General features: G+C 33.5%; 1 protein-coding gene across 8 annotated transcripts in view; it reads right to left on the bottom strand.

Moving 5' to 3' along the window:
• CTDSPL2 (CTD small phosphatase like 2) overlaps nt 1-13,772 on the bottom strand; it is an 88,816-nt gene that overhangs the window by 16,365 nt on the left and 58,679 nt on the right. For all 8 annotated transcript variants that reach the window (XM_077880917.1, XM_077880911.1, XM_077880912.1 and 5 more), the window contains 3 exons: nt 9,183-9,261; nt 8,432-8,543; nt 6,139-6,225 (listed from right to left, as the gene is read on the bottom strand). In XM_077880917.1, the coding sequence (XP_077737043.1) occupies nt 6,139-6,225; nt 8,432-8,543; nt 9,183-9,261 (278 nt within the window). The remainder of the gene's footprint in view (nt 1-6,138; nt 6,226-8,431; nt 8,544-9,182; nt 9,262-13,772) is intronic.

Raw genomic sequence — 13,772 nt, 5'->3', positions numbered from 1 at the left:
ATGGGACTCAAACTCATGACCCCAAGATCAAGAGTGGCATGCTCCACCAACTGAGCCAGCCAGGTGCCCCATACTGATTGATATGGGTTTAAAAAAAAAAAAAAAAGTCAATTCAATGGGACTTCCCTACTTAAAGAATATGGCATCTTTAAATAAGATGATGACTGGTAAATGCCATTTACTGAATTAGCAGTAAGACTTTAAAGCAGTAGAAAAAAACAACAAAACTGGGGAATGCGAAGAATGAGATGCTACAAATAATTGAAAAATCTTACCATTAGTAGATACCATAGGTGTACAAGTGACTGCCAATTTGTTAACCCTTCTGTACACCTCAGTCTCCTCATTTATAAAATGAGTAAAATAATAGTACCTACCTCATGGGGTTGTTGTGAGGATTAAATAAGTTAATATATATAAAGCATCTAGAATAGTGCCCACCTCACTGAGATTGTCAACACCTATTATTACCATCCACCTTATTATTTACAAGTAATTAGTCATAAGGAGAATAGTTGGAATGAGTACGATTCTATGGGGCAGAACTGGCTACCTCAACTCAAAGAGAAAACTGTATAGCTGCAGTCTATACTTTTAAATCATGAATTGCATCAGTTGATAGCTTAACTATTTAACTTAGTTATCATTTTCTTAGCATCAATACTAGAGCACAGAGATAGAACCTAAATCCTCTTCAGAGAAAGAGAGATGCTCAGGTAGGACCTGCGGACCTCAACTTCATAACCCACTGGCTGACATTATAGTCATCTTTTGCTTTAACACAGTTCTAACAAGAAGTAGATGGCTGCTGGGGATAGTATTTGTAGGCAGATCAATCTGGAAATGAGTAGGTAAATACTAAAATATCAAAAGAAAAAAAAAAAAGTAAAACCAAAAATCACCAAACTAAAAGATTCTGCAAAGCATTAAACTAAATAGAAATAAATTTGAAAGGAATTTTCCTTTAGAGTCTACATGGGATAAAGTGAAGCTTATGGTATTCATATAGATAAGTTGGCAATGAAGCATAATTTTCAAGTAAAAATTGGCCATTATATATATATGGTTTATATATATATAATTTTAATATGTGCATATGTATTTGTGTGTATACATAAAATATATTTAAATAAAATTCAGCCATTTTATTTTTTTAAAATTCAGTAATTTTAAAAGCAAAAAAAGTCACTTTAGTAAAACAAAAATAAGCTGCTTTAAAAAATTCTAAACTGACTAAACAATTTAATATGCTTAGTAATCATCTGTCACCTCTCCTAAATTTGCAGAACATTTTTAGCTGAACAAGAATTTTCCATGCATTTAAAAAATGAACTGCCTCTAATTTTAAGATCCATTTACAAAAAATACAAAGAATTCCTCATGAAATACATTTTATCACCTTTGAGAAGTAGGTAACTATAGGTTTCAGCTCTTTTTTTAATCTTAAGAATAATGAATAATTACAATGAAAAAATTAGTATCAATGTCTAACTAAACTTACTAATAAGGCTAGGAAAGTTCCTTTAAAATTACTTTTATATTAACCTACAATTATCAAAATATTGTTCCCTACCAGCTAAAATATTAATCATCAAATACTAAGTGTCCATGACTCCAAATGTTTTATTTAAGGCACAATTATACACATTACTTTATACTTTTATACAACAAAAATTATGCTTTATGAAGGTCAAAACAAAATGCCTCTTGGTTAGTATCTAAGTCAGAGACTGAAAGAAGAGAAACTTAGATATTTATTATAAAACTCTTCAATTACATGATTGCTTTTTTCTTCATGAAGCAAAAATAATCCTCACTTTTCCAAGAAAGACTAGAGAGGAGAAAGAAACTACTGACCCTCTATGCCTCTTGTTCTATAGTACAAAATATCTGAGATGCTTGTGAAAATTATCCTAGGCTGTAAGGTTCCCAGAAAACAAACAAACTATAGTAATGGGGAAAGAGGTGGAGCTTTGCTAAACATGGGGTTTCCCACCCACCTCTCCCCCCAATTTTCCCCATAAAAGCAACCTCTACTAATAAAACAAAGCATCCTTTAGCAAGTAGCTCCCTAAAGATCCTATCTCTCCTTGAGTGCTTACCACAATCTGATTTCTGGACAGCTGACCCAAAGTTTGATGATTTTACTGATCTTCAGAAAGCCACTGACTGGCTAAAGTCTTATTGGTGAACAGAGTCAAAAATCAGATGCCCCTGTCATACTTTACAGAATGAGGAGTTGGACAGCACAGTTACGTTTGGCTGCACTGTGGTGAAACATATGAGGCATCTTCTTTTTGTCTTCAATTAGCCACGTTTGGGCTGAGTAGCTCTATTACATCTTCAAAAAACTGAGCTCCAGTTCTTGATGGAGATAGAGGAAGGTCATTGAGGAGGTGGTTCAGCTCAAGAGCTAAGTGAAAAATCTGTCTTTTGATTCAGTCCTGCTTGTGGATAGAAGTCATCTTCTGGATGGAAGAGGGAGTGAGATGACCTAGAGTCTTGAATTGGTGGATCTGCAGGAACAGAAACTAAATACAGTGGAGACCTCTTAACTGAGTAACACCACGAGATGGATTTCCTGACAATGTGTCAAATAAGCTAAATATAAAGATTAAGTATGTGCATTGGTACTGATCATGCACTTGTTTTTCCAGATATCAAATGCATTTGCACCATTCTATGAATAAATATGTTTTCCCAATAACTAGCTGTAAAATAATTTATGGAAAAACAACCAATTTAAAGGGAAAAAAAAAGACCCATTCAAACAAAAATCCATATACTTTTGCCTTTGTGAGTCCCACACCCTCACTTTAAAAACTCAGTTCTTTTGAATGACTTTTTCTCTCCATCTTCACAAACTACAATCTATCCATATGTGTCAGTAGTAACATTTATCAAATTTTAATTTGAGTTGGATCTTTTAGGATTTTTTATCCCCCAGAGAAATGGAATTCAAATACACTCAATGTACTAAATTGAGGCTTGAATAATTGACCTGCTCAATAATTCTGAGACCTGCATTAAGTAAGCTGAGTCCTACTTATCAATCAAAAGGAGAGTATATACCATGAAGTCAGGCAATCTTTAAATATGAGTAGTGGTCCCCTTAAATTTCCCTTCAACTTTCATCTAAAATAACTAAGAAAGCCCACAATCAGATTATAGTGGATCTAGTTTTAAATTTCTCTATATATTAATAAGAATTTTGATGAATATTTGATTACTTACTTCCACTTAGAATTTGAATATGTAAATTTACTGTATATACTCTCACAACTATTAGACCAAGGGTCAGCAAACTATGGCTTATGGGCCAAATATAAACCGTCACGTAGTTTTGTACGTAAAGTTTTACTGGGACACAGCCATGCTTATTTGATTATGTACATATTGTCTATGACTACTTTCACGCTACAATGTCAGAAAAAGTATTGGGAACATAGACTGCAGAACCTAAAATACTAAAAACTGGCCCTTTTCAGGAAAAAGTTTGCCAACCCCTGATATAGAGAATTTCTGAAACATATGTAAAACAATTTACACTTTAAATTGTTTTGAAAGAAAGAAAAATAACAAGTAGAATTAAAATTAGATATAGTTCAACCATAACAAAGTTACCACAAAAAGAAACCAAAAGTAAAATAAGTCCCAAGAGGACACTTTATTTGGTTTTGATTCAGATGAAGAATTTGATCCTACTTTAACATTATCAGTTTATTTTTAAGAGCATATACATAAATGCTATGCAACTGACATATTCAAGAGTATATAGATAAGTGCTATGGAACTGTTCACTTAAAAATGGTTTATTTTACCTAAATAAATTATTTTTTAAGAGTATATACAGTATTTTACAGGTTTCTACCTTTAAGTGGGCCACATTATATTGCAGTGGTTAAATATGTAAGTTACATCTTACCTAATAATGTGGTTTCTCCAAAATCTCTTAGATCATCTCAGACCCTTGTGTATATTTCTTCTTTGCCAGTAGATGGAGACAACACCACTGAAAGTTTAAAAGACATCATTCCCTGTTTAAAGGGAGCTTGCTGGTCTGAAAACTAGGGGATCCCTAACCCAAGATTTCTTCAAAGTTATTTTTTAAAAAGCAGACAGAACGGATATGCCAAAACCAGAAATCCAAGGGAATATACCCAATATTAACTATGGACATCCTCAAAAATTTACTGAAGGGAGACTAAACTCTGTACATGATGTAGTAAACTAATAAATCGCAATATTAAAATGCAATCATCTCTTAACTTATAAGATTCAAACTTCCTGCTCACACTGCTCCTAATTTAGGCTAGATCATTTATTTTTTAGTTTCAGAAAATATAACTCAGAATATATAAGAAAAAGAGTTCTTTGAATTCCACAGAAGTAGACGCAGCACATATATGGTTTTTAAAAGTATTAGTCGTATGCACCGCCAGAAGACTTTTATTCAAAATAAGACAACTATCCAGATCCACATAAAAATAATAAGAACTTTATTAAAAAAAAAGAAGAGAATTAAGGCAGAAATGGTGGAAGCAGTAAGAAAAAAATTCAATTTTATGGTCACAATAAAAAGAAATGCTCACGAAAGGGAACAATCAAACTCCTCTACTTTCCAAGTTTCTTATTTCACTATCAAAAATGACATAAACAAACCAAAACTATTTCCAAGAAATAAATTTCAAATCTGAAAACTTAAGAAGTCATCCAAAAATAATTTAGTATTTTTCAAATAACAACTTTCCTTTCCAAATTCAAAGCCTGAATGCAATTTTTCAACAAAAAACAAGGTTATCAAGCTAAAGAGAACTAAGACATTGCTATATTATTTATATTTGCCACAAGACTCCTGTCCTTGATGTGAACTAAATAAGAACAACCTATTTGGCAAAAAATGTCTTCTTAAGAAAAAATGATTACCTTAAATCAAATAATATCCAGTTAAAAAAGAAATGTAAAAATCTTAAAATCCTTTATTTTTATGTGTATTTTGCTCATTCTCTAATCAAAAACCAGAACTAAAATCAGCTTTCATAGAAGGGAAATGAAATATAGTACTCACATAATAGCATGCCTATAATGCCTATCTATGTTAAACCAGAACTGACAATAATTGCTAAAGTAAATCCTCTTATGACTCATTAGAAAGTAAAGTAGGTAAAGCAGATCCTGAACCACAAACTTCTATTTAACTCTGAAATTTTATGATTCTGAAAAGATAGTAACTATCATGTGCCAAGAAAACTATACCCACATTCTAACTGCCTATTAAGCGCACAAACAACCATGAACACCTGTTCACCATTCACAAAGTAATTGTTCTGTGGCTTTATTTAATCCTTAGGTTTGCTTCCTCTTGACAAAGAACAAACTTTTTGACCCTTTCTCAATCCTTCAGCAACTGGTATGTATGAAGGTAAAGCTGATTAAGTAACAACCACCATCACAGAAAGGCACTTTGCAATTTTCAAAGCGTATTCATATGAATTAATTAATTCAAATTTTATGACAGGAAAATATCAGATGTGAAGAAAAACTACAGCCAACACAAATATTCACAGTGAAATGTAAATGATATTTGCATTTCGCATGGTTACCTGTCCATCAACACAGATGAGGGAGAAATGCTTTTACCCAGATTTTTAAAGCAGTAACTGGAAGAGTATCCTGGAATTCTATGATTCATATAAAGTAGATGCATAAACTGCCATCTACAGACCATATTACTACAAAAGGATATAAAAATGACCAACAAGGAATGAGTTTTCTTTATACTAATTGGATTTTGGGAGAAAAAAAAAAAACCCACAAAAAAACAAAACACCAGGTGTTAACCTGGCAAGTTCTTCTTGGGGATCTATGATGTCAGTGCTCCTGCCTCCACCTGCTGGCAAACAGATTATGAAACTAGCAGAGATCACTGGGTTAAAAAACTTGACATTTTTGGGAACATTAATGTTTTATGTAATTATTTTGCATGATGCTACTTTGTGTTAATAAATCATTGATATATTGATGAAATCAATTAGGAAAAAACACATTAAACTTTACACACACAAAATTATGAAAGATTTCTTGGTTCAGAACATTATCTAACAGGCCAAAAGTCAAGTTAAAAATTTTTTTAATTACCTGATAAATGACATCTTGGAAAAGGACTGGAAAAGTAAGTGCTGCATCTTCTAGCTCATTTAGACTACAGTGTACTAGTGTTTCATCCTTAAAATAAAAAGCACATACTGAATGAACCAAAATGTTAAAAGAAATTTCATATGATAATTTTATGTACCCATGACCACCAAAAACATTTATAGAAGCACTCATTCATATGTGGAATTTTATATTTATCATACATTCCTGTGTGTGGCATAGCAATCTGGGATAGAACTTTCAAAGCCACTGGTTCTCAGGTATGGTCCCCTGGACCAGCAAGTAGTATCAGCATCACCTGGGTTAGAAATGCAGATAAATAACTAGTTAGAAATACAAAGTTCTAGCTAGTTAGAATCGCAAATTCTCCAGCTCCACTTGTGGTAATTCAAAAACTCAGAAGACGATGAGTAAGAGAGGAGTTCAGCAATCCATATTTGAATAAGCCTTTTAGGTGATTCCAATGCAAGCTCAAGTTTGAGAACCAGTGTTCTGAGTTCTGCAGTTGCCAACTTTCTGTTAAGTGAAATAGATATACACTCCTTTTAAGAATTAGCAAATGGAAGTTTAGAATCTAATTATTTTTAAAAATACATATATTCTATCCACATAGCTCCTTATCCTTTAACCTTTAACAAAGATTTTTATTTTATAAAATGAATGCCTTAGTATCTGTGGAATGTGTTTCAGACATAAATATTATTTAGCTAATAAATTAGCAGTCAATGAAGACTTGTCATTTTTGATTATCAAACCCTGTTTTCTCATTAAAAGGATAAAAAGGTGAGGATCACTCAATCTAAGATATGTGTAAATATATTTCTTAAATAAATGATTAAAAACAGTTCTATTTGTGTTAAGTGACAAACGCTTTTTAAAAAAGCTAATGACTACCCCCAAAATTTTTCAATGCATTTAAAATGAATTAAAATGAAACACAAATGTTCATACCTTGTGATTCCACATCTTATTAGCTGGAGTGTTTCTTTTAACCTAAAGTTAACTCTGGGGAGGCAAAGAGCAAAAAATACTCTAGATATGCCTCATTTTCTTTTAATAGCATATCAGTCTACACATTTCAAGGTATTGTCTTAGCATCTTAAAAAAAGGTAGTCTCTTTCCTTCAACTGAAACACAACTAATTCTACTACTTCTTCATCAACAGACTATCTAAATTTTGATCATTCTTCATTTACTTCTATAAAATTACTCATTTATGCTCACCCAAATCTTAGCTTTCCTTTTCTATTTACCTTCACATTGAATTAAAAATTACGTGGTCAAGCCTGCTATCATGACCACATTAACTCCTAACACAAAAATCTAGCAAAATCTCTTTCCAGTTTCTCCACTAACTTGCACATCAAATCTAAATTACTAAAAAAAAAAAAAAAAAAACCTAGATTACTCATAATCAGTTTCAAAATTTTTCTCTACTTATTCTCTCTAATCAATACCTAATACTTAGGAACTCTGTTGATTTCTCTTACATCTCTTTGGCTAGTCAAAGGCTAAAAGTGCTGAACTCTCCAAAAGAACTATACATGCTAGTTAAGATTTAAAATAAGCTTTTCCTCAAGAAAAAAATTTTAGGAGAAATAAAGCACATTTCCAATTATAGAATACCAGTAACAAAGGCTAAATAATAAAATGCTTTCAAATATTATGTGCTAGGTAGGTGTTCAGTTCTCAAAACTCTTCTGGTACCCTAAAACATATATTTTTTAACATACTGAGAGCACTTTAAAGGTTTTATTAGCATTAAGAGATCATATTTTTGGGAGTCTATTAGTAAGTTATTAGTATTAGATACTATACAAAAATAAAAATAGGAAAAGGATTATAATCTTATATAAAGTTAATTCATTGGGACCCAGATGATATTTGGTCCTTCAGGGGACACATAACCTTGACTGCCCTCCCCCTCTCTAAAAAGGTGAAATCTAAGAATGAAATGAAATAGAACATATCAGGAAATTTATTAGGAATTTTTTTTTTTAAAGTCACAAGGGTTTCAGAAATATGGGGAAAAGAGCTAATTTAAATACAACAATGATGACCTAATTTATTTTCAAAAGAGTACCTGATACCAACCAAACTGAGGATCTTGGCATTAGACTATGCTTCCAATAAAAACATTTCAGAACATCTAAGATATGTTTAGTAAATGTGTAAAGACTATTCACATTCACTTTTATCCTTTTAGGCATTTTGGGCTAGTGTTTTAAAAAAGAAATTTAACTATTTTCTCTACCTGTACACATAATATACTTACCAGGTCTAAAACTAGGGAGAATTCTGGTGTGCTTCTTGTTTTTAATGGAAGAGCAGGTTTCCTATTTAGTTGTTCTTCTGTCAGCGGTGGAACATGTTTGATGAAATAATACCTATAAATCAAATTTTAAGAAAATCTCTACATTTCTACATTTTATAAATATAAAACATGTTACCAAATTCAGCTCATGTTTAAATCTTTAATAATACACTTTTTACCTAGTAAACCAAGCCTATGAAATGTAATAAAACTGAAAATATATTAGTATTTCAGTAACCCAGTTAAAGTATTAATACCTACATTATATGTTCTTTGCAATATACCATTCAGCCACCCCTCCACACACGTTTCTTTTTAAGATATTTATAGCTTGTGCTGCTTTATTTTTAGAACATTATTAGGGAATTTAAAAGATGTATTGAATGACATATAATAATAATAATGGACTGCAGAGACTTTCTTAATCTCTAACATTGATACAACTGACAACCTCAAAGGATATAATTCTTGCCATCAAGATCAGAAAATTTGTGGGTGCATGATGTGAGAGAAAGATGAAGATTATGCTACAAAACTCATCAAATATTGAAAAACAGGCTTTAAAATATACCATCCAGGAGTAACAACCATAAAAGCAAATATAGTCAACAATCTGATCTTTCCCTTGGTTAACTGACATCCAAATATATTTGGTGGCCACACATGTCTTTCATTCTGCTCCAAGAGAGAAAGAAAAACAAAACAAACTCACGGGTCAAATACTTCCCAGTCTTCTTCATAGGTGGCTTCTGCATGAGCTGATGAATAACCACTATCTGGAGTTACTGGTGCTATTTAAAAGAATGAAAACAAAATGTTACTTTTACTCACTATGAAGCATATATTTTTACTGTTTTTATGTAAGATTTTTCTCTGGGTATTTTAGATTCAAAATATGACAGAAATAACTTATAAACAGTATTGCAAAGCAAATTTATTAACATATAGTTCTAACTCCAGATCCAAAGGAAGAAATTGCCATTACTGATAAAATGGCAAGCTAGATCACAGCTAGCAGAATTAAAATCCCTCACAGCAAAAGAGAAAATTTACTACTTATTACCAGAAAAATACACTCCACAAAATTTTAATTTTTTTTAAAGATTTATTTATTCATGAGAGACACAGAGAGCAAGGCAGAGACACAGGCAGAGGGAGAAGCAGGCTCCCCATGGGGAACCCGATGCGGGACTCAATCCTGGGACTCTGGGATCACTCTCTGAGCCGAAGGCAGATGCTCAACCACTGAGCCACCCAGGCATCCCACAAAATTTCAATTTCTAATTAGAGAGTGCTACATGTAAAACCATAAAAATTTCATGGGCTCTTATAGGCAGTAACACTTTGCAAAGTACCTTGTACATACACAAGAGGTCAATATATATTTGTGCTGACCTTAGACCCAAAGGTAGTTTTTAACCTGAGGTTTATAAACATTATTTAAGAGGTTCATGAAACCCCCTTGAAGACTTATGAAAAAATGCGGTATGTACATTTTTCCAGGAACCTTAAGGTTGTTTAAAATCTTTTAAACATTTTAAAAAATGCTGCTCTGTATAGAAACCATTGCCTTAAAAGAGGCTTTATTTTACTTCTAATTAACAAGCAGCCTAAAAATAATCATGAAGCAATTCTATATTCCATGACACATGGTTCATTCTTTTTTTTTTTTTTTTTTCTCCTGGTCTCCATGTTCTTTTTTTTTGTTGTTGTTGTTTGTTTTTTAATTTTTATTTATTTATGATAGTCACACACAGGGAGAGAGAGAGAGGCAGAGACACAGGCTGAGGGAGAAGCAGACTCCATGCACCGGGAGCCCAACGTGGGATTCGATCCCGGGTCTCCAGGATCACGCCCTGGGCCAAAGGCAGGCGCTAAACCGCTGCGCCACCCGGGGATCCCCACATGGTTCATTCTACATTTAAGCTAAAATTCTGTCAACTGATAGAGCATTAGAAATTATGCCGGGAGGCTAGCCTGGCTGGCTCAGTAGAAAGAGCATGCAACTCTGGATCTCAGGGTCATGAGTTCAAACCCCACAATGGGTGCAGAGATTACTTAAATGAAAAACTTAAAAAAAAAAATTATACTGAGAATTTTCTAAGATAATAATTATAACTTAAATTCAAGTAGAGGACAAAAGATTTTAAGTTAATGTCGCAGAGATAATAATTTAAGATCGATGCTAGAAACAATGTTTGTGTCCCCACAAAATGGTAATTGGAGGTGGAGACTTTTAGAAGGTTGGAGCCCTCATGAATGGGATTAGTACCCTGAGACTCCAGAACTCATATAGGTTCTACCATGTAAGGATGCATGAGAAGACAGTTGTTACGAATCAGAAAGCAGGCCCTCTCCAAGTACTGGATCTGCTTGTGCTTTGATCTTGGATTTCCCAGCCTCCTAAACTGTGACAAATACGTTACTGTGGTGTATATGCCACCTAGTCTATGGTAATTTGCTATTGCAGCCCAAAAGGACTAAGACAGTAGAACTCAATAAAAAGTGTTATAATCTATCTATAGGGGACGTCTGGGTGGCTCAGTGGTTGAGCGTCTGCCTTTGGCTCAGGGCGTGATCCTGGAGACAGAGAGAGAGAGAGAGAGAGAGAGAGGGAGAGACGCAGGCAGAGGGAGAAGCAAGCTCCATGCAGGGAGCCCGACGTGGGACTTGATCCCGGGTCCCCAGATCAGGCCCTGGGCTGAAGATGGCGCTAAACTGCTGAGCCACCCAGGCTGCCCTAAATAAAATCTTAAAAAAAAAAATCTATCTCCAGGAATGGCATACTGGGTAAGTCAGGACAAAAAACAAGTTTTGTTATTATTAATAAAAATTTGTTATTAATTTTTAAATGATTTTATTTATTTGAGAGGGAGAGAGAGAGAGACTAAGTGCACACATGCACAGGTCAAGAGAAGGGCAGACAGGGAGGGAGAGGAAAAAGGGAGAGAATCTCAAGCAGACTCTACACTAAGCGAGGAGCCTGACATGGGGCTCTATTTCATGACTCTGAGATCATGACCTGAGCCAAAACCAAGAGCTGGACATAACCGACTAAGCCACCCAGGTGCCCCCATCATGTATTAATTCTTTGTGTATATATTACCTTATAACACAGTGTGTATGTTCAGTGAATGACAACAGATGTAAAGCATAATTTTTGTCCATCTGTAACAACTTTATGCCAGTAACAGTTCATTAGCACAAGAAGTAATGGAAAAATATATCTTCTAACCACTTCTGTTTCAAATTCCTATTAACCTCAGAGAAAGGGGGAAAGGAAGCAATATTTGAGTGCCTTCATGCTAAACTTTTTTTCTTTCAAAACCATGAATTATATCTTTTAAAGCTCGGAAAACTACCTCAGATAGCTGAAGTTGTCTAAAGCCACAAAGCTAAGAGAATGGCAGAGCCAGCTTCCTTCCTTCCTTATTCTCTTTGGCTAGTTTCTTGAAGTTAAGAATAAGTAAAAACCTTTGTCACTCATACTCATCTTCTAAGATCAGCAAAAATTTTACTTCTATCCTGTCATGATCCAGAGTAAGTGTGCCACCTGAACATTGTGCACGTTTATTTGTAATAGCACTTACCACACTGTACAGTAATTTTTTTGTATACTTGGCTTGTCAATTAGATTACATACTCTTTAGGGTCAAGGAGCATTTATCTTATTCATCTTTATAAATAACACCCATATCAGAAAATAGGTGTTCAACAAATGTTAGGGGAATAAATGAATGAGACAACTGGAGTAAGTATTACTTTTTCCCTCTAGAAACCACTAAGGTTATAGAAATCCCAAAGGATCTTCAGTTATCAGAAGAAAAAAAATTACGTGGGATCATACAGCAGCACAAAAGCAACACACTTTGTGAGAACCAATAGAAAGGAGCCTGAACTGCTGGAACCCATTACCTATTAATTCATGGCATGATAAATGTAAAGAAAATAAAAGACCTCAAGATTGTTAAAAAAACAAAAACAGAACAAATATCAAACAGGAAGCCCAAAGCTCTGGACTTAGTTTATACTTAGTCTATACTGGCAAAGTAATGAGCATAAAATGACAGATGAAGAGTAAGTTCTTTTGCAAGTCTTATCCACCCAATAATGAACTGTGTATATAATCCATGTTGATTTGCTAGATTCAGTATTATTCTTAAAAAATATAACATTATAATGTAACATAGATATTAACATTATAGATATTTTGTTTAACATTATAGAAAAATCTTTTATGTGACCAATTTAAAATAAATCTTTCCTGTTATGTGCTTTTCTCTTCATATTAGCATTACTGAGTTACACTATATAGAAGTTTCATAATTGTATGCATTTTTTCCTCAAATGATTTCTGCCATTTTAATTATATTTTTTCATGTTTCCCCTTTATATTCAAAGGAAGAACATCATTCTACTTCCTTACACAAAACTACATTTCTGAACCAATACATATGTGCTACGGTCTCTCAAGTATCTGGCATTTTAAGAAATAAAAAACCAAAAAACAAATCTAAGATTAAAGCTAAGATCTTGTCCCTCTGGGAAAAGATGACCATTCTCAATTTTATTTCTGCTTTTAAGCATCATGGCACAGTTTTATCTTTTAGCTTTATATGTCTATATACCACAACCCTCAGAGGTAATAAATTCTGATCTCATATGTTCTACATTTCCATGACAACTGGCTCAGGAACCCAACAATTATGTTAGGCATTTATAAGGATCCAGAATTAGGCTGCAAAGTTTGGATGTAGGGAAAGATCTAGGAAAAGCAGCTTCTTTTGGGGAGATGTCATTTATATGTCCAATAAATGTGAAGGCTGCCTTTAGGTGGGGACTTCAGACCGAAAGGTCTGAGACTGATGCATCTATAATTGTGTTAAAAAAAAAAAATAAAACATGAGCATGTTTTGCTATTTGTATTAAATTTCTCTAAGTACAGGCTCAGCAGTTTAGGGCCTGCCTTCGGCCCAGGACATGGTCCTGAAGTCCCAGAATCGAGTCCCATATCAGTCCCATATCAGAAGTAGGGAGCCTACTTCTCCCTTTGTTTCTGCCTCTCTCCCCCTCTCTCTCCCTCTCTCGTCTCTCATGAATAAATAAAATCCTTAAAAATAAACAAATAAATAAATTCACTTATTTATTTCTCTAAGTAATTAGATTAGTACAAATAAACTTTAAAATGACTAATGCTCAGTCAAAACAATCTTTTAAAAAATTCAAATTCAAAATGAGCAGATTTTGGGGAGAAAGTTTTATTTCCAATTCTAATTGTTTTATGTTCAAGAAATAAAAACTT

This window comes from Canis aureus, chromosome 32 (genome assembly GCF_053574225.1).
Source record: "Canis aureus isolate CA01 chromosome 32, VMU_Caureus_v.1.0, whole genome shotgun sequence".
Lineage (NCBI taxonomy): Eukaryota > Metazoa > Chordata > Mammalia > Carnivora > Canidae > Canis > Canis aureus.
This window is presented reverse-complemented; position numbering and strand designations above follow the sequence as displayed.